We start from the raw sequence: 22,237 nt of genomic DNA, 5'->3' as shown, positions 1-22,237 counted from the left end.
ATGTCTTCTGACAATTGCTGCTTATTCTTTTAACATGGGATTGGTGTTTATTTTTCTTTCACTGACTGCAAAGTGAGAGGATACTATAAAGTGAATTACCATTTGAGTGCTATCTATACTCTATACTACTATTATAAAGAGAGAACACACACCTTTGAGCCAGGTAAACCCGGGAACCACAGCGCCAATCAAAACACCCAATACATCATAGGAAACGTCGGTAAGCAGGCTATGTAACAAAAAAAAAGATACGTTCTTTAAAAAATTTACCATAAAAAAAAGTAGTCCGGCCGCGACGTGCGTGCTGACAGGAGCGCGGGGAGTAGCGGCGTACAGGAGCGCGAAGAAGAGCCGCGGACAGGCAGCAAGGAGCAACGAAACAAGCGTGGCCAGAAGCGGTCAGGAGCAAGAAAACGGGGGCAAGGAAACAACACCCTGGGCACGTGATGCTGGTGAGTACGCTCTGCTGCTCCCGCTGCTGGCTGCTCTGCTGCGCGTCTCATGCAGCGGTGCTGCCCCCAGCCCCCTTCTGCCCCGGACAATGTCGGGCGGGCTGCTAGTATATATATATATATACAGATATATATATATATATACATACATATATATATATACACTGCAGCAGGTAGTATTGTGTGTGCGGCACCTATGTAAAAAAAAACATGGGTGATTGATACATTTTTCCTCCTGTGTGCGTGAAAGTTTCAGAATGCCCATCTGCCAGGTTTCAGGATGTGTTTCACATTAGGAGGGAACACAATGGAAGCCTACTGGACCTATGGAGCCACTGTGGTTGTTTTTACGAGGGATGGTGTATGTGTGCGTGTGTTTGCGTGCGTGTGTGTGTATATATATATATATATATATATATATATATATATATATATATATGTATATGCCAAAAGACTCGTTTCCAACAATCCAGAAGTCCCTCGTAGTCGGGGACACCGCCGGAAAAGAAGCGAGAGCCGACCCCATTATGCAGGTGAGGAATCTTTTTTTATTATTTTATTTTTCAGCAGCCTGCCAGCATAACCTTTTGGCCTACCCAGAGGCCTTGGTGTCACAACGCCATTTGAGAAGCAAGCAGATTTTAAAGTGCAAGGTGCTAAGAAAGCTGTCACATAATTGGTTGACATTAAAACAAATTGCATGGGTGTTCGGGGGTCAATTTTCTTTGCTTGCTCTAGGGCCCATGGTATGTTTGCTACTCCACTGCTCCAGGTCACGTTGCTTGTGCTTGCTGTCCTGCCCCCTCGTTGCTCGTCCTTGCTCCCCTGACCCCCCTCGTTGCTTGTGCTTGCTGTCCTGCCCCCCTCGTTGCTTGTGCTTGCTGTCCTGCCCCCCTTGTTGCTTGTGCTTGTTGTCCTGCCCCCTAGTTTCTTGTGCTTGCTGTCCTGCCCCCCTCGTTGCTTGTGTTTGCTCTCCTGCCCTACCTCGTTGCTTGTGCTTGCTGTGCTTGCTGTCCTGCCCCCCTCGTTGCTTGTGCTTGCTGTCCTGCCCCCCTCGTTGCTTGTGCTTGCTGTCCTGCCCCCTCATTGCTTGTGCTTGCTGTCCTGCCCCCTCGTTGCTTGTGCATGCTGACTTGCCCCCTCGTTGCTCGTGCTTGCTGTCCTGCCCCCTCGTTGCTTGTGCTTGCTATCCTGCCCCCTCGTTGTTTGTGCTTGCTCTCCTGCCCCCCCCCCCCCTTGTTGCTTGTGCTTGCTGTCCTGCCCCCTCGTTGCTTGTGCTTGCTGTCCTGCCCCCTCGTTGCCTGTGCTTGCTGTCCTGCCCCCTCGTTGCTCGTGCTTGCACCCCTGCCCCCTCGTTCGATGTGCTTGCTCTCCTGCCCCTGCCCCCTGTGTGTGTGTGCTAATGCAATAGGTCTCGCATATGCAAAAGATTAAGCTATTGGCAATGTAAATGACAATGCCATTTATTTATGATTTAAAAAAACAAAAAACAAAAAAAAATGTCATGAGCAATGCCAATAGTTCTACCGTTAATAATGCTGAGACCATTGCATTGTAAATGCTTGTTACCCTTCTTTTTGTGTCGAGGCCTGCGCTGTCTAGTTACGAAAGACGAATTGTGATCTTACCAAGAACATACAGGTTCCTGGAGCCAGCCCATTGCTTCCCATTGGTTGGCTTAATTTCATTTCCATTTGACTGCTACTTATTTATGTCTCACCTTGTCAGTCCTGTGTTTGCCTCATGGAGTGTAGCCTTTTTACCATCTTTCGATTGGCTGGCATTTATGCTTCCACTATTTGCTTTTCAAGCCTACTTTTTTGGGGGTTAAGCACTCCAGAAGAGTGCATGTGTTTTCGGGTGATCTCCCTGTGTACTTCTCTTCCCCTGCCTGCTTCTCCCCTCCCTGTCCATGTTGTGCTAGCTCTCATGTCCTCCCCCATTGCTTTCTTGCTTGTGTTCTTCTCCCCTGCCTGCGCCACGTTGCTCTCTTGCTTGCTGTTTCTCCTCCGTACCTTGCCCTGCATGTTGCTTCTGTCCTCTCTGCCCTCACTGTTACTTCCCCAACCCACACCCTCCTTCTCTGTCACCCATTGCTTTCCCTCCCCACTTAACTTCCCCCCACTCACACCCCCATATTGTTCTCCACCCGCACTTTAAAGAAATACTTTTTTGCATATTTTTCTTTTTATTTGCTATTCCATCTGGATCAGCAGATAAAAAGAAAAAATAAGCAGTTGTGTCCCTTTGAAGGGGCACGCATGTATGGTGTGTGCAACTACAAATTGACACAGCTGGCTCTGTCATGCACGCTTTCCCCCCTTATTTACCCATGCTGCACAGCATCGAGGATGTTGCACAACTTGGCTAAAAATCATTGACAAAGCCAATAAGTCTCAAGGTGAGTCCTATTGACTTTCCTTGTTGTAAATAGCAATTAGACATAAAGTTCTTACTAGTTTTTTGCAGTGAACCAATCATTATTAAGTGCATATTTCCTTTATATGTTTTACAGATCTTAACCCCTTCCACGCTGATGACGAGCTGGGCTCGTCATGGCGTAGCCTCCTCGCACGCTGATGACGAGCCCAGCTCGTCACGTAACATGCGATTTAAAAAATCTCAGCGTGCGAGCGGAATTCCGCTAGCGCGCATGAGGTTAACCAACCAGCTAAAGAACGGTGTAATTTCACTCTGGTTTCCTTGCTGGTAGCAAGCACCCCATGATGTCTATTGTTTCTGTGTATTTGTGCCACACATGCTTCTGGCGAATCAGAAGCTGTTGTTGAGCTCATATTTTTAGGACCGTGTGGGTAATAGGGTTGAGTATGCAGCCTATTAGCATTGTGTAGGTGTGTTCCAGTTGCGATATCAGACCCACAGTCAGGTGTCTCATTTGTCAAGCAGAGTCAACCGTCATATCCATCTGGGAGGATCTAAAACTCACAGTGAACAAAATCCTTATTACTTCTGTATTTATCAGCTGAATTTGACACAGTCCACCACCACATGCAACTGCAAAGGTTTCACAATATTAGAATCCGTGAAAATGTTTTAAAATGGTTTGCTTCTTATCTCACAGACAAAGTGCAGTTTAACTATCCTCTTTCACATCTTCTCCTCACACACAACCCCGTGGCATTTCACAGCTGTCTATAAAAGCCCCTCTATTATTCACCATTTGTCCCTTTCCAAATCTGATTAGATCATACAACCTCACCTCTTACAACTATGCAGTTGACAGCCAAATCATTTAAAAAATGTTTAGCCCCTTAGACTTCTATAGTTCAAAACTTGATGACTGCCTTCATGCCTTCAACCACAAGGGTAATGAATAACCATCTAAAGCTCAATACCACAACAACAGAGATCATGACATGCGCACAGCGGCAAAGCTACTGGCCTACAATCATTTGGCCTAAGGAACTTCAAGACCCTCCGACAACATCGAGAGAAGTTAGAAACCCAGGAGTAGTCATGGGTTCAGACCTATCCATGATACGGTATATAACAGTGTCACAAATAGTGCATTATAGACAATGAAAGTACTACATAACATCTTCCCATACCTTGCATACCAACATAAACTGCAGGCAATTCTCACGCTTGTAATCGCCAAGCTTGAATGTGCTAACAGCTTGAACCTTGGTGCACCCGCATCCATTACACCCAAAATACAACTCCGCATGGCTTCTCCTCTGCCTTCATCGAAGAGAAGGCATGTCTCCAGTCCTGCAATCCCTCCAGTGGCTACCTATAGCTGGACGGACAATGATCAATGCACTATGCATTGTCTACAGAGCCTACCAAATGTAACCGACTACTATACCTACAAGTTCAATTCAAGAAATACAAACCAAACAGAACATTGTGCTCCAATACACCTTACAATAAGAAATCAGTAGGAGGCACCACTTTCTCAGCACAAGCCTACCAACCAGTATTAGAAGCATCCATGAACAAACATGCTTCCAAAAACAGTTAAAAACTCGGCAATTTCCTAAATAACTGCAACACCTGCATCCCGGCTACAAATCCCTGAAAACAGCGACATCATCATGCACAATCCACAGCTTACAACCCACAAATTGCAAATAACTCAACCAGCAACTGCAGTTAAGCAAAAAAAAGGCTGACCTATGGTTTGCCATGGCATTATATTGTTATGTACTTCCATATATAAGAATTATGTCCCATAATAATACTAGAATGATGATACACAGCAGTTAGCAACCCAACAAATTGTAGCTCACACCTATTAAATTTACATAAGAAATATCTGCTATGAGGTTTGCCCGGCACCAGCACAGTATAGCCAACCCTCATCAAATAAACAAGTATGGAATAACTGAAGAGATTTGCCACACATTACTTGAAAATTTGGAGGAACTTAATTGAGCCCATTCAATCAAGGTCTCAAATATCTATACAATCTTTACATCTCATATAGACTATCAGATATAGGCTGATCACAAAAATATTCATGCCAACAGATCTCTCCACTCCTCATTTCCTCCAGCCATCCTACATTAGAACCACAACTTTACACAAAAACCCAGACTGGAGAACCCTGTGCAGTACACAGCTATGCAGACTATATCATATGAAATACCATAAAGGGACCTTCAGAGATGTTCTGAGCTAACAGCATGTTGAAAGCTATAAAACTGCATGTCTGTCTTTTACACTTCTTCATCCAACATACTGCTATGAGCTGCATCTTATAACATGATAATCACACCTCGGTGGTCATCACGTACAACATGAAAACACTTCTCACATAAGATTTATTATAAAAGCATGCTTCCAACCACACACGCCACCCTTGTAGGAAAGCACTTCACCGCCCCAAATACATGTAGTAGGTTCTATATAAATGCTGCGAAAATAATGAAATCTGTCAAGCTATAAGCTGATCTACTGGAGCTGGGTGAATCCAGGGAAGTCAGGCATAAAGAAACCATCCTGCTTCATTGAGGATGATTTGAATCTAAACTGCACACATAAACGTGACTTTGCTATTACTGCATCAGGGAAGAGAACCAAGGGACATGCGAGGAATGGGAGACATCATCTGTTTGACTTTCCTAAATCCTTGGGGGTTCCAGCAGTCATTGGGCCCAAGTATGTACAAGGCACCCCTAATTATGGTGCTCCACCCTCTTGTGTTCAGGCTCCCTTTCTCTCAAACCTTTTACACTCAGTGCACATTCACAATAAACCACACAGATTTACACTGGGAGAGCCAGTAGCCAGTGAGAAACCCATCTTGAGTATTGAGTCCAAGTAAAAAGGCCTGCATTCCATCAATATTTTGCAGCTGCCATTCTGCAGGCGAACACACCTCTTCGCGATGGGGAGGTCCGGTGAGGATCTATGCAGAAGGGGGTCTTGGCAATAAGTGTCCCTTGTACACTTTTTGTGGGACAGCCCCGAAATAAGAAATATTGGGGATAGATCAGTGGCAAGCAATCCCAGGCAGGGCCGGACTGGGAATTCAAACCAGCCCTGGCAATTGAGTTGGGGGGAGGGGAAGGGGGAGGGGGGGGGGGGGTTGCAAGTGGAAAATACTACAGTGCTTTTGTTACAGGGGGCTGATATTGCAGCTTTGTTGCAAAAACGTCCCCATGTAACAAAAACGCCCCCCAGGGATCCAAATCCTTCACCCACCCTGGCGGCCCACTGGGGTAACACCCAGTGCCCGCTACTGTCAGTCCGGACCTGATCCCAGGCCATCGATTGTGCTTTGATCCAGACGCCCTGCTTGGTAATGCCGAGACGATCTTGGGCTGGTGCATGAGGGATGAGAAGTTGGTTTGCCAAGCCTACGTCTGTCCCCGCAAATTTAAAGAAAGGGGGAGTACATGGCAGGACGTGAGAGAGGGCCTGGAGTGAGGCAGGCTTCAACTACTTCTGCTTTGTGGATCAAAACCTTCCACAACCCGCCTTCAACAGATCAGTAGATGGCTGGAAATACAAAAAAACACATTATACAGGGTAAAGCTGCATTCTTCTGCAGAGTGCTAGATAAAGCAGAGAACTGCTCCAAAGAACTTTTCAACTTCATTAAATAACAAACTTCAAAACCAGCAAAACAAAATCCTCATGTCTCCAAAGAACACTGTGACAAAATTAGCAAAATTCTTCAATGACAAAATCCCAAAGATCGAACTCTCCTGAGACCTCCTCACCCTGCCATTCATTGGAAACCTTCCCTTCGGAATGGAAGGAATCAAGACACCTTCACTCCTACAAACTCTAAAGAAGCTTTCACCCTTCCTGAGACCTCGGGGTGCAGTGTCACTCTCAACTCACAGGAGTTGCAGGACGTTCAACTCGCTCACAGAGGAGGACATCTCAAAGATGACTGTGAACTCAAATCCCTCCTCTCCCTGGTGAAGAATCTCAACAACACCCTAACACCTCTCTGAATTAAGATAATAAACAGCTCTCTGAGCAAGGGGGTGATGTCCGACTGCCTCAAACTAGGTCTAGTCACCCACTTGCTAAAAGAAAAACAGGGCCTGACCCGGATGGCCTCAACAACTTCATGCCTGTCTCCAACCTTCCCTTCCTGATGAAAATTCTTGAGAAATGCATGCTCTCCCAACTCAACCACCACATGAATTCTCACAATAGTCTTGACTCACTCTAATCGGGTTAAAAAGGATGCAGCACGGAAGCAGCTATACTTAATGACGTACACAAATCTCTGGATGCAGATAGATGCTGCCTGCTCATATTCCTAGACTTAGCAGCAGCCTTCAACATGGTCAATCATAAGCTGCTTTTAGAACCCCTCCATAAACTGATTGGAGCTGATGGCCTGGTTCTGAAATGGTTCACCTCATATCTGCACATCCGCTCCCATCTAATAAAAATAAAGTACTCAACCTCAGATACCGCCGCCATAACCAGGACTATCACCCAAGGCTCACCTACCCTCTTCAATATCTAAATGGAACCCCTCACCACCATAATCAAACAAGCAAACATTTCATACCACCTCTATACGGACGACACCCAGCTCTACCTAGAATGATCCTCTCCAGAGGACTTACATCAGTTAAACTCCACTCTCATTAAAATCCAAAACTGGCCCTCTCACAATCACCTGAAACTCAACCAAGAAAAGATGGAAATCATTCTCCTTTCCAACAGCGGACAAACCACCAAGGTCCAAAAGTGGATAAACACCATCAATGCTTTTAACTACAAACGGACTCTTGCTGACTGTTAAATCTTTGGGGATCAACCTGGACCCAAGTCTGAGCATGAGCCTACACATAAAGAATACAGCGAAGAGTGCATTCTACAACATAAAACTCCTACACAAGATCAAACCCTTTCTACCTCGGAATGATCTAAAAACCGCCAAAAAAAGCGATGGTGCTGTCTAGACTGGATGACGGGAACTCCGCCTTCGCTGTCAGCCCTAAGTTGCATTAAGCCTAAGTGCTACACGAAATGCAGCAGCAAGGATGGTCACTGGAGTAAAAAGACAATCACATTTCCACCTCCCTAAAAAATCTAAAGTGGCTCCCAATTGAAGCCTGTTGTTTTAAAACTGCCTTTCTCACTCACAAACTCCCTCACACCGGTAAACCAGCACAGATGAGAAATTTAAAAAGCACCAACACTCTGCTTCTCATCCCACCCAAAAAACAGAAACAAAAAGCCGTTGCACGCTCCTTCTCGGAGAATAACCCCAAAATCTGGAACTCCCTCCCAGTTCACATTAGGACGAACCCTTCCTTCATGAGCTTCAAAGGACTATTGAAAGATCTTCTCCTCAACCAGCACCTCAGCTCTCCAGACTCTAACACATAGCACCCACTGAAATCTCCCTCTCGAACTATATAATATCTGTTTTCTTTTATCTCTAAAGATTGCTCAGATTCGACTTTCATCAAAGTTTTCACTCTTTAAATAATGTCTTCTTGCACCGCCTTTACTGTGTCTGTAAAGCACTCTGATACCCTCGGGTCTTGCCAGCGTTCTAAATTAAACTTTAAATAAATACATAAATAAAATAAATAAACTACTGTATGGGGCTGGGTGACCATTTCTGGAGTGACCCCTACATTTGGACTCGCCTCCATCGGACTCTCACACGTATGTAGATGCCTGTTGGATCAAAATACACCAAGATAATGTAGTGGCTGGTGGTGGGGTCAGGACAATATGGCTTCACAGTTACAGTTTTTGTTACTTGTCTGTTTGTGGCATAAAACACCAAAAATAGAATTTTAAAAAAACACAGCTCAGCTGCCACCAGCAGCTAGTCATATAATACCTTGCGTTGGGGGCCAGAGACACCCATGCTAAAAAATGTTATGTCCCTTTTGCCCAACAGAGTCTAGAACCCAGTTGGAGGCCAACATCCCAAAAATATTTTGAACACCTCTCCAGTGACTACTGACCAATATTCCCTTTACGATGCACTCCTGAGTGACGGGGCTACTCCATTTTCACAACTGCACTTTACTGCCGGGAGCAGCCAGTGTAACAGGAAAGCCATATGCTGTTTGCAGTGTTTTACTAACCAGTACTTTGCCAGAAAGGTGTGAAAGCTTTATGCCTGCAGCACTCCGATGTCTCACCTGTGAGGGTGGGAGAGGTGTACGAGACAAGGCTTCAAACGGACTGTGATGAATGAACCCAAAAAATAGGCTCTGACCGAGAAGGTGCGTGCTTAATGCCCATTCACTACAGAACACGGGACCTGCACGACTCAATCACCCGCTTAACTTCCACCAACCCACCAGATAACTTCGCTCATCATTACTCTCAGTCACACACATTCCGCATCCACAGAAGCAAAACTGGAGATCGATCATTCTCCTACCAAGCCACTAAATCCTGGTAAGATCTCACCCAGCACATCAGGGCCTCCTCCTTACGTCTTGAATTCCGCAAGAAGCTGAAGACCTGGCTATTCAATTTGTCTTCTTGTGGGACCATAAAGACTGCTTGTATTTCAGGGCCAGCCTCACCACACGCTTATACTCACCTTCTCAGCACCTGGATATTCTCACAGGTGACAAGCATCGTCTACCAATTAACCTTACAGTACATTGCGTTTCCTGGCTCACAGAGTAGTTTATATCCCCAAAAATGGGCAGCAGTTATGTTAACTCAACCAGTCACTCAGAATGGATGCAGCACTTGTATTTGCTTACTTACTTATGCCTATTACCCCTCCTGGGGTATAGGCCGTCAACCAGGACTCTCCAGCCATCTCTCTCCTGGACTTCTCTTTCAATCTGACTCCTGGTGTAACCCATTTCCTTGCAGTCATCCGCGAGGCCTTGGCGCCAGGTGTTTCTTGGCCTTCCTCTTTTCCTTTTTACTTGAGGCTTCCAGGTCAGAGCTTGTGGTAGTGTTTGATGCGGGCTTGTGGAGGGTGTGACCTATCCAGCTCCAGCATCTTTTTAGGATTTCTTCATTAGCAGAGAGTTGGAAGGTCTGCTTCCAGAGGTCAATGTTGCTGGCGGTGTTTAGCCGTCCGATTTGGAGGATTTTCCTCAGACCAGTCTTGGCAATGGTGTGGACTTTGTTGGTGGTGGTCACTGTTGTTCTCCCAAGTTTCTGCTCCATACAGAAGGACTGATTTTACATTGGAGTTAAAAAGCCTGATCTTGGTTTGCAGTGTTAGGTCCTTGCATCCACAGATCTTCTTTAGCTGAATGAAGGAATCTCTTGCTTTGCCGATTCATGCCTTGATGTCAGCGTCTGTGCCGCCTTGCTGTCTATGACACTCCAGGTAGGTGGAGGCCTCAACCTCTTGTACTGCATCACCTGCCAGAGTGACTACAGTTGTGCTACCAATGTTAGCCTTCAGACTCTTGGTTCTTCTCTTCTGGATGTTGAGGCCAAGTTGTGCTAATGTGGCTGCTGCAATGCTAGTCTTCTCTTTCATCTGCAGATGGGTATGGGAGAGTAGAGCCAGGTCTTCTGCAAAATTCAGGTTGTCAAGCTGTGTCCATTGGATCCCATTTCTTCTACTCACTGTGGATGTCTTCATGATCCAGTCTATAGCGAACAGGAAGAGAATAGGTGAGAGCAAACAATCCTGGCAGACTACGGTCCTCGCTTCGAAGGCTTCTGTGAGTTATCCGCTATGGGCTATCTTGCATGCCATTCCCTCGTAAGAGTTCCTGATGACTTTATGTGGCACACCTTAGTGGCGGAGGTGTTTCCAAAGGGTCTCTGTGTCCACGCTGTCAAGTGTCTTCTCATAGTCGATGAAGTTAACATAGAGGGAGATATCTACAGTGCTGAAATCTGGTCTGTGCAGCATCTATCCTTGAGGAAGCTGGCTTGCTGGTCTCGCAACTGAAATTCAACTTGGTCCTTTATTCTGCTCATATTGACTCTGTTGAACACTTTCCCTGGGATTGATAGAATAGTTATCCCTCTGTAGTTTGCACAGTTACTCAGGGAACCTTTCTTATGGATATTGATGAGATATCCCTCCTTCCAGTCTGAAGGCACCCTTTCCTGTTCCCAGAACCTTCCAAACATGGGTTAGAGCTTGTCTACTGATGTTTCAAGGTCTGTCATCAGTGCCTCTACAGGATTGTTGTCAGGTCCTGCTGCATTTCAATTTCTCAGATGTTTGATGGATTGCTTCCTTGGTTGGTCTTCTGCAGTAGATTGGCAAATCCTTGTCAGCAGGCTATCTATCTGGTGGAAATTGTGGCACGGCCTGGCTTAGCAGTTCTTCAAAGTGCTCTTATTGTTCGCCTTTGTTACCCCTGATTCCAGTCAAAACAACACCAATGATATAACTCCCCCTCCTCAAAGATCCTCAGACAGTCTCATTCGTGCTCGTGAGCACCAGCAACAATAGGCCTACCTTTGATGAGTACCGGTACACTCCTTGGCAGCAGAGAAGTGCCGGTACTCAGCGCGATAAAAATTAGAAGTGCCGGTACACAGTACCGGAGAGTGCCCCTAATTTAAAGCACTGACTTTACTGGTATCAAACAATGAGGTAGTACAAAGGTCTCTCCCTGTTACATTAAGGTTTGTGAATCTGCTGAACAAAGTAGTGTCTGGCAGTAGGTACTGAACCTATCTTCTACGGGGGGAACCAGTAGGCACTCCTCCCACACATTTACAGGTGAAAAGGCATCTCGCCTCTGACTAGAAAACACACAGTCACCACTGCCAGCGTCAAGTAGGCTGGGTAGATAGGGCGTTGGCCCCTCTCACCAGGGTCGCTACACCACTCTCGCCAAAGGAGTGCACTTTGAATAACCTCTGTGATGTCCACAAAAATTTACAGATGGGGATATCTCCAATGGGTTCGCATGATTGTCAAGCTAACTGGGGTAACAGCTGTCAAGAATATATATATGCACGGCAGGGCAATGTTGCAAATCCATACAGAGGATTTTCATAAAAACACAGTTGCATCTTATTAGCCTTATAGTGGAAGGAAGTGCTGCATTGAAAGTTGGTAGTTCTTTCCTAACAGAAGGTCGAAACCGCCTTGAATGAGGAGGTTGTCCGTATGGTGCTTTGCGTTTGTGCTTTGCATGGAAGTTCAGATATAGTCTTTGGAGTATTTGGATTTAAAGAACTGCAGTTTTGTAAGTTGGAGCTTTGGGGCAGAAGCACATAACAAGGAACCTTCTACCACCTGTCACGACCCCTCCCTCTATCAATATTACAAGGGGATGTTCCCAGTTCGAGAAGGAGCACAAATACACTGCATTGATATCCATGCGTCAGGTGTCCGCAATAATTATCCTCTTACCAAGGACAACCCACATGTGCTGCGGTGCTGGTCAGCAAGTAAAAGAATACTCTCGAGTAACGTTTTTTAACGTTGGTCAGGAGTCAATGACTTTTTAGAAAATTTAAGAATATTAGGAGATTAATAAAGTATATATACTTTAAAAAAGCAAAATTGAAAACTTTAAAACATTCTGTAAAATTGAAGGAATTTAAAATTGGAGGCTAAAAATTAAGTTGGTATCCTTACCTTGCTTTTTGAAAGCAACACAAGTAGAGCAAGCAGCATCTAGTACCGGTATTGGTGGCCTCAATTGAAGCACTAGTTTATGCTGACAGAAGAAAGCATGCATTAGGAGCAAAAAAAGCAGTTATCTGACAATTATATCCCAGAGTTTAGTATATTGATATTTTTTTAGAAATAAAACTACATTTTGAAATGCTCTAACCTTTCCACTATAAATTCATTTTTTGCATAATTTATATTTGTGAATTAAATTTAGCAGTTTGTGTAATTGTTTGATTTCAAATTGTTTCTGTATATTTGGATGTTCTTTTGAGATTAAAGTCTGAAATTGCTTAGGTGGGGGGTCCCATTTTGCAATAGTGATTCATTTAGAGTACTACAGAAGTAAAGAGGTTGATAACCATTGATCTAGAGAAGGTAGTATGGGAACAATAAGAAGTTTGAAGAGGAAATCCAAATGGAAGTCCAATAACCCCGGTTAAAAGGTAAAGAGAAAGGTACGGGATAGAATAGGACACAGAGGACAACTTCTGCAGTCACCTCTGGGTGCAAAAATATCAACTGAAAGATTGGGACTCATATCACGCTAAATATATTATCATTAAAATGCAAGTTAGGCCTGCGGGTGAGTTGGGCGTCTTAGGTCGGTGTTGGTTATCTCTGGGCCCCCATATGAGTTTATGGAACAGAGTAGTGAAGGTTGAAGGCTGTATGCTGAAGGCTTTGATAGTTTTATGGTGGAATCCAATAGACGTGCAAGAGTGTTCGAGGGAGGACAGGTCTAAGTTTTAACCATGGGAGTGACGAAGGCATGTCTATGTAAAAAAATAGGGAGACCGATATGAAGATACATTAGAACATGACAAAAGCCCAGCGCCTAGCTTGGAATTCAAGAACAGTGTCCCGAAGAATCCTCCAAATTGTACGAGATGCAAATAAGTGCAAATAGCACCGAAGGAAAAGTTACTTATCTTCGGTAATACTCTTTCTGGTGGATACTGTATCTGCCAGCCGAGTCCTCACCTTGTAAATATCCCAGGCACCAGTCTGGACCCGAAACCTCTTGAATAGCTCTCCTACACAAGGGTGCCAGCTCCACCTCAGCACTTCATGCTATACCTAATGAAGTAATGAAGCCATAAATCATCCCCAGTGGCGTTATGACAGCAGTTAACATCCTTTCTTTTCAACATGCCTTTGAGGCAACTGGATGACATGAACGTCCAGAAGGTAGGTGCAGTTTTCGGTTACATGTTAATGCCACATCAAGAGGACAAGCAGTATTATCCGCCATGCAACAGAGAGTTGGCAGGGTAGGTAAGGAATCTGCAGTTGGATAGATTATCCACCAGAAAGAGTGTTACCAAAGGTAATAACTTTTACTTCTTATTGATACTTCTACCTGCAGATTCCTCAACTTGTGAATAGATTAGCCCAAGCAGTTCCCCTCCAGGCGATAGGTGCATGATCGATTATATCTCAAAATCACATCACAGAGCGAGTGATCTGACCTCTCCTTCTCACTTCAGAATGCAATAATGCTTTGCAGATGTGTGAAGGCTTCCAAGGTTGCCACTTTACAAATGTCACGCCTCTTACTAGCACAGAAGTGGAAGTCTTGGCTCTGATGGAGTGAGCATGAACACCATCTCGTGGCTCTTTGTGTGCCATGGTGTAGCAGATCTTGATGCACAAAATTATCCATTCTGACATTGTTCTCTTGTGCACTGCTTTGCCTTTTATCTTTCCAACATATTTGACGAAGAGCTGGTCGTCCAGTTTACGTGTCCTGGCCACATTCAAGCTGACCGCTCTCTTGGGATCAAGGTGAAGTCTTTACTCCAACTTCGTTGGATTTGGCAGGGGGTAGAATGCTGGAAGTGTAATGGACTGGGCTGGGTGGAAGAGGGTGACCATCTTTGGCAGGAGGGCAGTCCTGGTTCCTAATTCCATCTTCTCTAAGAAGGAAGAGGTAGATGTTGGCTTCACATATTAGGCTTATAATTCACTAACACGCCTAGCTGACGTAATATCAACCAGAAAGTCCTTGTTAAAACTTAATAGCCTTAAAGGGCAACTGTGTTACACATAAGGATTTTTGAGAACAAGGTTGAGGCCCCGTAAGAGCACAACAAAGAAGACGCGTGGCTCAATGGTTAGAGCGGCAGACCCTGATGCAGAGGTCTAGCCCGGGACCAGGGTTCAATTCCCGCCTCGGCGGGTCTTGGGCTCAATTTCCCCGGACCTGATAATTCTCGCCTCGGTGCCTATTCTAATCATGTGTCCCACTCTGCAACTCTGGGCAATAGCTTGCTTAATCTCCACAACGGCCCCAACAACGCTAGGATGCCTGGCTTCACCTTGGGGGTGCCCAGGAGTGGACGCCTCACAGGGAAAAGCTAGGAAGGGTTCCACAGCGGTATGCGTACAAGCGCCGAGATACCCTCATGTGTCGATTCGTGCGCTATACAAGTACTACTACATTTACATTTAAAGAGAGCAGTGGGAATCTTGTTAGTGATCCCCTTTTTAGGTCGAGCAGACCTACTCTCAATGCGTGAGCATTGAGAGTGTCTGCTTCAGACCTTTTGTGGCCCGTATTTAGGAATGTGGACAGCTACCAGAAGCGCTTTGACGAGGTCAGATTTCACCTCGGGAGCGAGCGTCTGGTAGCTGCGCATGCGCGAATCAAATCCCTTGCTCACACACACAGGCAGCCCCCACCCCTCTGCATGCACGCACACACAGGCGCGGGCATGCACACGCAGGCATACGACACACATACAGGCACACTATCCCCTACCTCGCATTCTCTCTCAATCACACAGTCACGCATGCGCACACACATTCCCTCGCGCACACACGCACACACGCGTGCACACTCTCACCCCCCTCCCTCCCCCCCCAGGCATACACACAGGCACGCACGCACGCACTTCACATCAGCCCTGGGCCCCACTCACCTACTGCGCTCTTCCGGCGGGGCTCCTCTCGCGCTCCGCTCCTCACGGCGCGGCGCGTCTCGTCTCCTCTTCTGAGGGAGCCCCGCAACAGGCGCCACACTCCTCATTCTCATGGCCCCCTCCTGGGGACCCGGGCTACCTCGGACCGGCAGGGCGCTCCATGCGCCGGCAGCTCGCGGACCTCGGGAGGCGGGACTTCCGGTCGGCCGCGACCGGATTGGCCGGCCGGCCAAGAGCTTCCGGGTCGCCGCGGGACTTGTTTTCCGGAGGGGTTGAATTTGTTTGAACTACAATCCCCAGTAACCTTTAATGGGCGTATCTTTTTTCGGTTCAATTCAAGAGCCAGTATCTAGCTTTTGTCTACCGCTCCTTAAGCGTCCTTGCACTCTATTTATTTTGCACGTGTGTTCTTCAACCATTTTAAGTCCCGTTGCGATTTCTTAGCATCCGATGCACAGGGCTTCCCTTAAGAGCAGCAACTTCCTTCACAACGGTTACTCTTACTTTTCGAAGGACTTTTAGGATGTTGTCTGCGGCGGCTGCCGCCGATAGAAACAAACAGCCCATCCTGGATGTGCTCCGAGGCTGCGTGGATCCCTATGCCCCCGTTGTCCACGTCCTGGAGGTGGCCTCCGGCTCTGGTCAGCATGCTGCCCACTTTGCCCAGGCATTGCCCAATGTAAGAGGACAGCCGTCGGAGATGGATAAGAAATGCATAGAGAGGTGAGCTGTGGCACAACATTTTTTTGCAAGTGGAGTGCGTCTTTAGACCGTATATTTGGTAATGGCACGTTATCCCTGTCAGTGTTTCCTGTGACTTATGATATGCTGTGGGCATGTTGTTTTTAATGTTTCCGTGTAAACACTGACAGAGAACACTACAGAGACAGTGAACAGACTTGAACTGTAATAGTGAAAAGGTGAAGCTTAGTCTCAGCCACTATTAATAGATTGGGCTTCATTCCAATCCATTGCCGTTTGCCCTCAGCATCACTCCAGACAAGGGGGCAACATATGCACATTATATGTGTCCTTACTTCACTATGAACAGTCCGACCAGTGCCAGGCCATGGTATCTTTTGCCAGAAACACAGCAATCTATTGTGCCCCAGTCACTACTAACTCTAGAACAGAGAATGCTATGAGTGTGTGGATCTCAGAAATGAATATCGAGACAGTGGTTCCTAGAAGCTGGGCAAGAAGCACACTAAACATTGAGAAAGAGAATACACTGGAATTTTGACAGGAAACCCCCTGACACTTGTTTCTCTGTGGGCTCTCACTTGTAATGGGGGCACTTAGGTCTATAAACTGAGTTTTGCAGAATTATAAACTACAAATGTATGTGTGTGTGCGTGTCCTTGTGTGCTTGTCTGTGTGTGTGGTCCTGTGCTGATAAGCAACTGCTCCACCTTTAATGAAATGTGCGGGATTGTTTTGTGGTCAATGTTTTCCGCACTGTGCCTTTGCTCCGAATCACTGAGCAGCAGCTACAGTTTGTGTATGACATACAACGCTCCTTGCTGTAATCAAAGCGTGCCTAGTACTCCACACTACACATATTCTCCTTGGCTTCCACATGCCTGAGTGAAAGCTGCTTTTTTGGAGATACTAGAGATAGGTAGAGAACTGCCGCTTGGTGGTGATAACAACCCTTTTCCCCTTCCACTGACTTGGTTCCCCCAGGCTGCTTGCTCGAGCCAGGGTCACTCCCTCTGTGCATTGCCCTATGGCTCAGAAAGCGATGTTTCTCCATTTTTTTCTCCTCACCCTCACACCCGCTCACATACCCTCACACACCCTCACCCACACTCACTCTCTCACTCACCCTCTCACACCCTCTCACCCTCACACACCCTCTCACACCCCCTCACCCTCACACCCCCTCACCCTCACACCCCTCTCCCTCACACCCTCACCCACCCCCTCACACACCCTCTCACCCTCATAATCTTCACAAAAATTATTTACAAAACTTTAAGCTATTGCCATTATAAATTACAATAACTTCTATTTAAGTATTAATTATTGGAAAAAAATTAAAAGCCATTCTTATTTGTAATATCAATACATGTAAGTCACGTAAATACAACACATATTGCATTACAAATGCTATAGGTGTCACATTTGCGAAAGTTATAACTATTAGCATTGTAAATGACAAAGCTATTATTTTCGCTATTTCCAAAAACAAAACATAAATAAAAAAATTGTCATTTACAATACCAATAGCTCAAACTTTCCTAATACGAGACCTATTGCATTGCAAATGCTTGTTGTGCTGTGGCTACTGCAAAGTCTTCTCTGGTGATTAATATAACATGTATTTCTAAAGCGCACGTTCACACGAGGGTATCTAGGCGCTGAATTACAGATGTTTATTGTTACCAAATGTGTCAAATTCTTGTCACCCTAATGACTGTTGCTTTTAAGACTGTTTTATTTCTTTGTGTAGTAGATTCTCCTGTTACGCTGTACATTTTTAACATGAAATATTTAGCCCTGTATTTTAGTACTCACAGCCCATGAAATGTCATAGATTTTATCTTTTTGGAATACTGTGTATTTTTGTATGCCTTTATGATTTTAATTGATCGAATATAGCAATTTTTACTGATTGTTACCCAGCTCAATAGTACTTTTTTTTATCAGCCTCTGAAGAATGAAAGGCTGAGTGGACCCGCCGGGATTTGAACCTGTGACCATGAGGTCAAACACAGGCCCCTACAATGGACCTAATAGTCCCCCTAGGTCACCAGAAACGGCTAGCAAAAAATTACAACACAAAGTTAAGTTCTTTTGAGGTCACGAGATTCTTTTTTTTTTTTTACAAAATACGGTATGAAGGAATCGAAAAGCTAATGGGCACAGTAGCTGATCCCTAAAATATCATCATTAAGACTACATAGCGGTAACTAAGACAGCGTATTTGTTAAACATTTTTATAGTTCCTGGAGTTTTATTATGTCACTCTCATTTCATCTGAAAATGTGTAAACTAGTTTATTGCCCCTTGGAAGGAGTGTTATTTAACATATAACGAAAACAACCTACACTTCCTTAGGCACTTCTTTCAGAACTGTAATTCTACAATCTAAGGTTCTTAAAAACTTGGCATCACAAACCATCCTTTTTTAAAAAAAAAAACTTTTTATTGAGTTTTAGGTGAAGGAATTACGTTATTCAGGGTTGTAGGTGCTGGGAGAGGCGTGCTGCGCTGCTATTGGTTCTTTTGTGGGAGAAGGGAGATGATTGGGGGAGTTGGGGACTTCGATTGGTTTGAGGGGGATATTGCAGAATGTTGTAGGGGTAAAAGTAGGATGGGGTTTGTGATCATGTTATGCATGTCATTGTGCTTTTTAATTATAATTTTCACACTCCATAGTGCGCTTAGAAAAAGAACATCTGTGTGCCAGTTGTAAACAAGCATGGATTAATGAAGTTATATGACTGTATTTGTTGTCTAGCAATAAATATGTATACTTTAATTTATATAACAGGGGAGATTGCTTCCGTACAAGGAACTTGTTTCGATTTGAGAAAGCCGGTGGTACTTGGAGCGCAACTGGAGAAGTTTCAGTTTCCTGGCTTTGACCACAATTTTTGTCTAACTCTTCAAAAGGATCAACGTTACTGTGCCAGGTAGACTTAAGCTTTTACTTTCTAACAGCTGCACATTATTAATGCATTTCAATTTACTTCAAATTTGTATCCGTCTTTTCTCTTGAAGTTTTTGCTGCATTCATTTATTAACAACTTGTCCTCCGCTAGCCCCTCTTTTCATTCAATCAAAGATCCTCATTTAGGTTTTTCATATGAATAATCATGAATGCGCTATTTGTTAAGCGCAACATTCATCCGAGAGGAGATCACCGCGCTAGGAAAGTGATGACCTGAAATGAGGGTGGTGTGATACTGGCTACATCTGTGAGAAAGGGAGCCTAATGCTGTGAAATGTCAGCAGTTATAACCTGGGGAACAGATGTGTTTTCAAGTTTCTTCTGAAAGGCATGTAGTCATTGCTAAGACGAAGGTCTACAGGAATTTCAATCCAGAGAGCCGCCTCCAGATGGGAGAAGGAACGGCCCCCAGCTCTAGCTTTCTTAATGCGTCTGTTTTTTGCTAGTGTTTGGTGGCAGGACTTCAATTTACGCATGGGGGTATAAAATTCGACTTTGTCTTGCAGGATTCTGTGGACAGGTTTGAGAAGTGCTTCGTGTGCATAACGCAGGAGCTTGAATTTGGCTCTTTGGCGCACGGGCAGCCAATGGAGCTCCGTCAGATATTCTGATGCCGAGCTGTATTTGTTTTTGCTATACACAAGCTTGACAGCTGCGCTCTGGACTACATGTAAATGAGAGAAAAGGTAGTCTTCCATGCCCACATAGAGCGCATTCTCATAATCCAATTTGCTTGAGAGTAAAGCCTGAGTGATGGTTTTCCTACAATTCAGGGAGATCCATAAGAAGTCTTCTTAATAGTGTAGCAAATCTTTTCCCACACAGAACTCGGACTTGGTCCTGCATGGTTAATGCATTGTCGATGAGTATGCTCAAGTTTTTTTTAACCTGTTTGAGCTCGGTGGCAGATCCTAGGGATTGGGGCCACCCGGTTGCACCCAAATTAGGTGAGCTCCTTCAAAAAGTAAAATCTCTGACTTTCCAGCATTCAGTTTCAAACAGTGATCTGACATCCAAGTCACCATTTCTGAAAGGCAGTTATTCAGATTGTTCCTAGTGTCCTCATGCCTTTCTTCGAAGGCTGCTGTGTATCGTCTGCAAAGGAGCAGATATTAAATCCCCATTTCTTGTTGATTTTGGCCAAAGAGGATACATCGGCATTAAAAAGAGTGGGGCTCAAGGAGGCTCCTTGCGGGACATCGTAAGTAATAGTTTGCGGGTTGGAGGTGAAGGGGCCATTTGTACTGTTTGTGTTCTGTTGCTTAAAAATGAGCTGAACCATTGAAGAGCTTTAGAGTGTAGACCCTTTTCATGTAAGGTATTCGGCAGGATTCTATGAGAAACGGCATCAACAGCCGCCGACAAGTTCAGAAGGATCAGGGAGGCAGCTTTACCCTGGTCTTCTAGGGATCGGATGTTATCGAAGACCGCCAATAAGATGGCTTCTGTGATGTTTGTGGCTCTGAAGCCTGTCTGGGATGGCTCCAGGAGCTCATTGGTTTCTAAAAAGTTGGTTAATTGTTAGTTGACCAGCTTCTCCAATACTTTGGACAGATATGGGGGCTGGGAGGTTTGCCGGTAGTTAGCGGGGTTGTGGACTTCCGTGCCCGCCTTATTTAGTAGTGGGAATAGAATGGCTTCTTTCCAAATATCCGGGAACACAGCAGAGTCTAGGGATTTATTGAATATTTGGGTAACATGAGGGCATAGGACCGGTATAAGCAGAGAGAAGATAAAGTGTGGGCATGGGTCAAGCGGGGATCCCAATTTGACCTCAGTCATTTCTTTAGCAACCTGCTCTTCTGAGAGGGGGGCAAAATTGCTTAGATGAAAACAAACGTGCCTTAGGGTGAGAAGGCAGGGCTTCCCAGTCTGGCTCATCTGTGGAGGTTTTTTTTCTTTTTTTTTAAATGATGGGTACATTTCGAAAATTTTGTCAGCAAAGAGGTTGCTGGTTTTCTCAAAGTAGTCTACTGAAGGGGGCAGAGTTTGGGACATACTGGTTGGTTTGCAAAGTTCCTTTCCTATTTTGTATATTTCTTTAGGTGACTTACTGTTGTCATTTATTCGCTTCACAAAATAGGTTTTCTTAGCGTATTTGATGGCGTTAGATTCTCAACTCTGCTTTGTATAACAGTCTGTCATTGTTGTCTTTAGACAATATCCACTTGTGTTCCAGTGATTTACATTTTCTTTTTAATAGCATAAGATCCGACGAGTACCATTTTGAGGATGGTGTTTTCCTGTTTGATATGCTTCCTAACCTGGGGGCACATTGATCCAGTGTGTTAGTGAACTCAGATTGAAGGCTTTCAGCCTCTACTTGTACAGGAAGTGTCGAGAAGAGGGGCGTGAACGAATTAGGAGTGCTGAGACTCCATGCCCTTTTTGTCACTGTTGAAGATGTGGTCGGGCAGGTTAGCTTAGCCATCGTACTAAGTGTGAAGGAAATTAAAGAGTGGTCGGTCCAGGAAAGTGGCATAACCCGCAAGATATTGTTAGATTCTATATTAGAAAACAAAAGGTCTAGTGTATGCCTGGCAGTGTGCATTGTTTTTTTAATCCTTTGTTTTAGCTGCAAATCGCTTTCCTAATGTTTGACCACAGAGTTATCAGCATTTTCAAAGTGGACCTTAAAATAACCTATTACTGTACAGTTCTTATGTTTTAAGCGATAGTGGAATAGTTTACATAGCAGTTGAGCACCAAAATCCGGCTTAGGCCCTAGTGGATTATAGATTACTGCTCCCCCAAGTGTTTTGTGGTCACCACTAGACACTTGAATTGCTAAAATCTTGTGTTCCCCTAGTGGAGCCACTGACTTGGGGACACAGGTAAAACCGTCCTTAAAAAGAATGGCTATCCTTCCTCCCTTCCATCCCAATCTATCCCGGTTTAGTATTTTATAGCCAACGGGCAGGGCGGCGGCGATATCAGGAGAATTGGTATCGTCTGGGCCGGTCTCTATAATGAAGGCTGGATCAGGTTTTGTTTCTGCTAGAATGTCTAAGACGTTGCGCCAGTGTTTGGGCAACGACCTTGAGTTAAAGTAAATGCAGTTCAGTAGGAGCCCAGTCTGGCTATCAGATTTTCTGGGGGCTGCTCTGTCAATGCGTGGGTGCCCCACTTGCAATTGAGGCATGAGAAAGGA

At 45.0% G+C, this 22,237-nt stretch overlaps 1 protein-coding gene across 2 annotated transcripts in view; it reads left to right on the top strand.

Annotated features, from left to right (window-relative positions):
• GALM (galactose mutarotase) overlaps positions 1-22,237 on the top strand; it is a 198,878-nt gene that overhangs the window by 109,369 nt on the left and 67,272 nt on the right. For both annotated transcript variants that reach the window (XM_086927186.1, XM_086927187.1), the window contains exon 5: positions 18,907-19,048. In XM_086927186.1, the coding sequence (XP_086783312.1) occupies positions 18,907-19,048 (142 nt within the window). The remainder of the gene's footprint in view (positions 1-18,906; positions 19,049-22,237) is intronic.

The sequence above is a fragment of the Lissotriton vulgaris genome, chromosome 6 (genome assembly GCF_964263255.1).
Source record: "Lissotriton vulgaris chromosome 6, aLisVul1.2, whole genome shotgun sequence".
Classification (NCBI taxonomy): domain Eukaryota; kingdom Metazoa; phylum Chordata; class Amphibia; order Caudata; family Salamandridae; genus Lissotriton; species Lissotriton vulgaris.
This window is presented reverse-complemented; position numbering and strand designations above follow the sequence as displayed.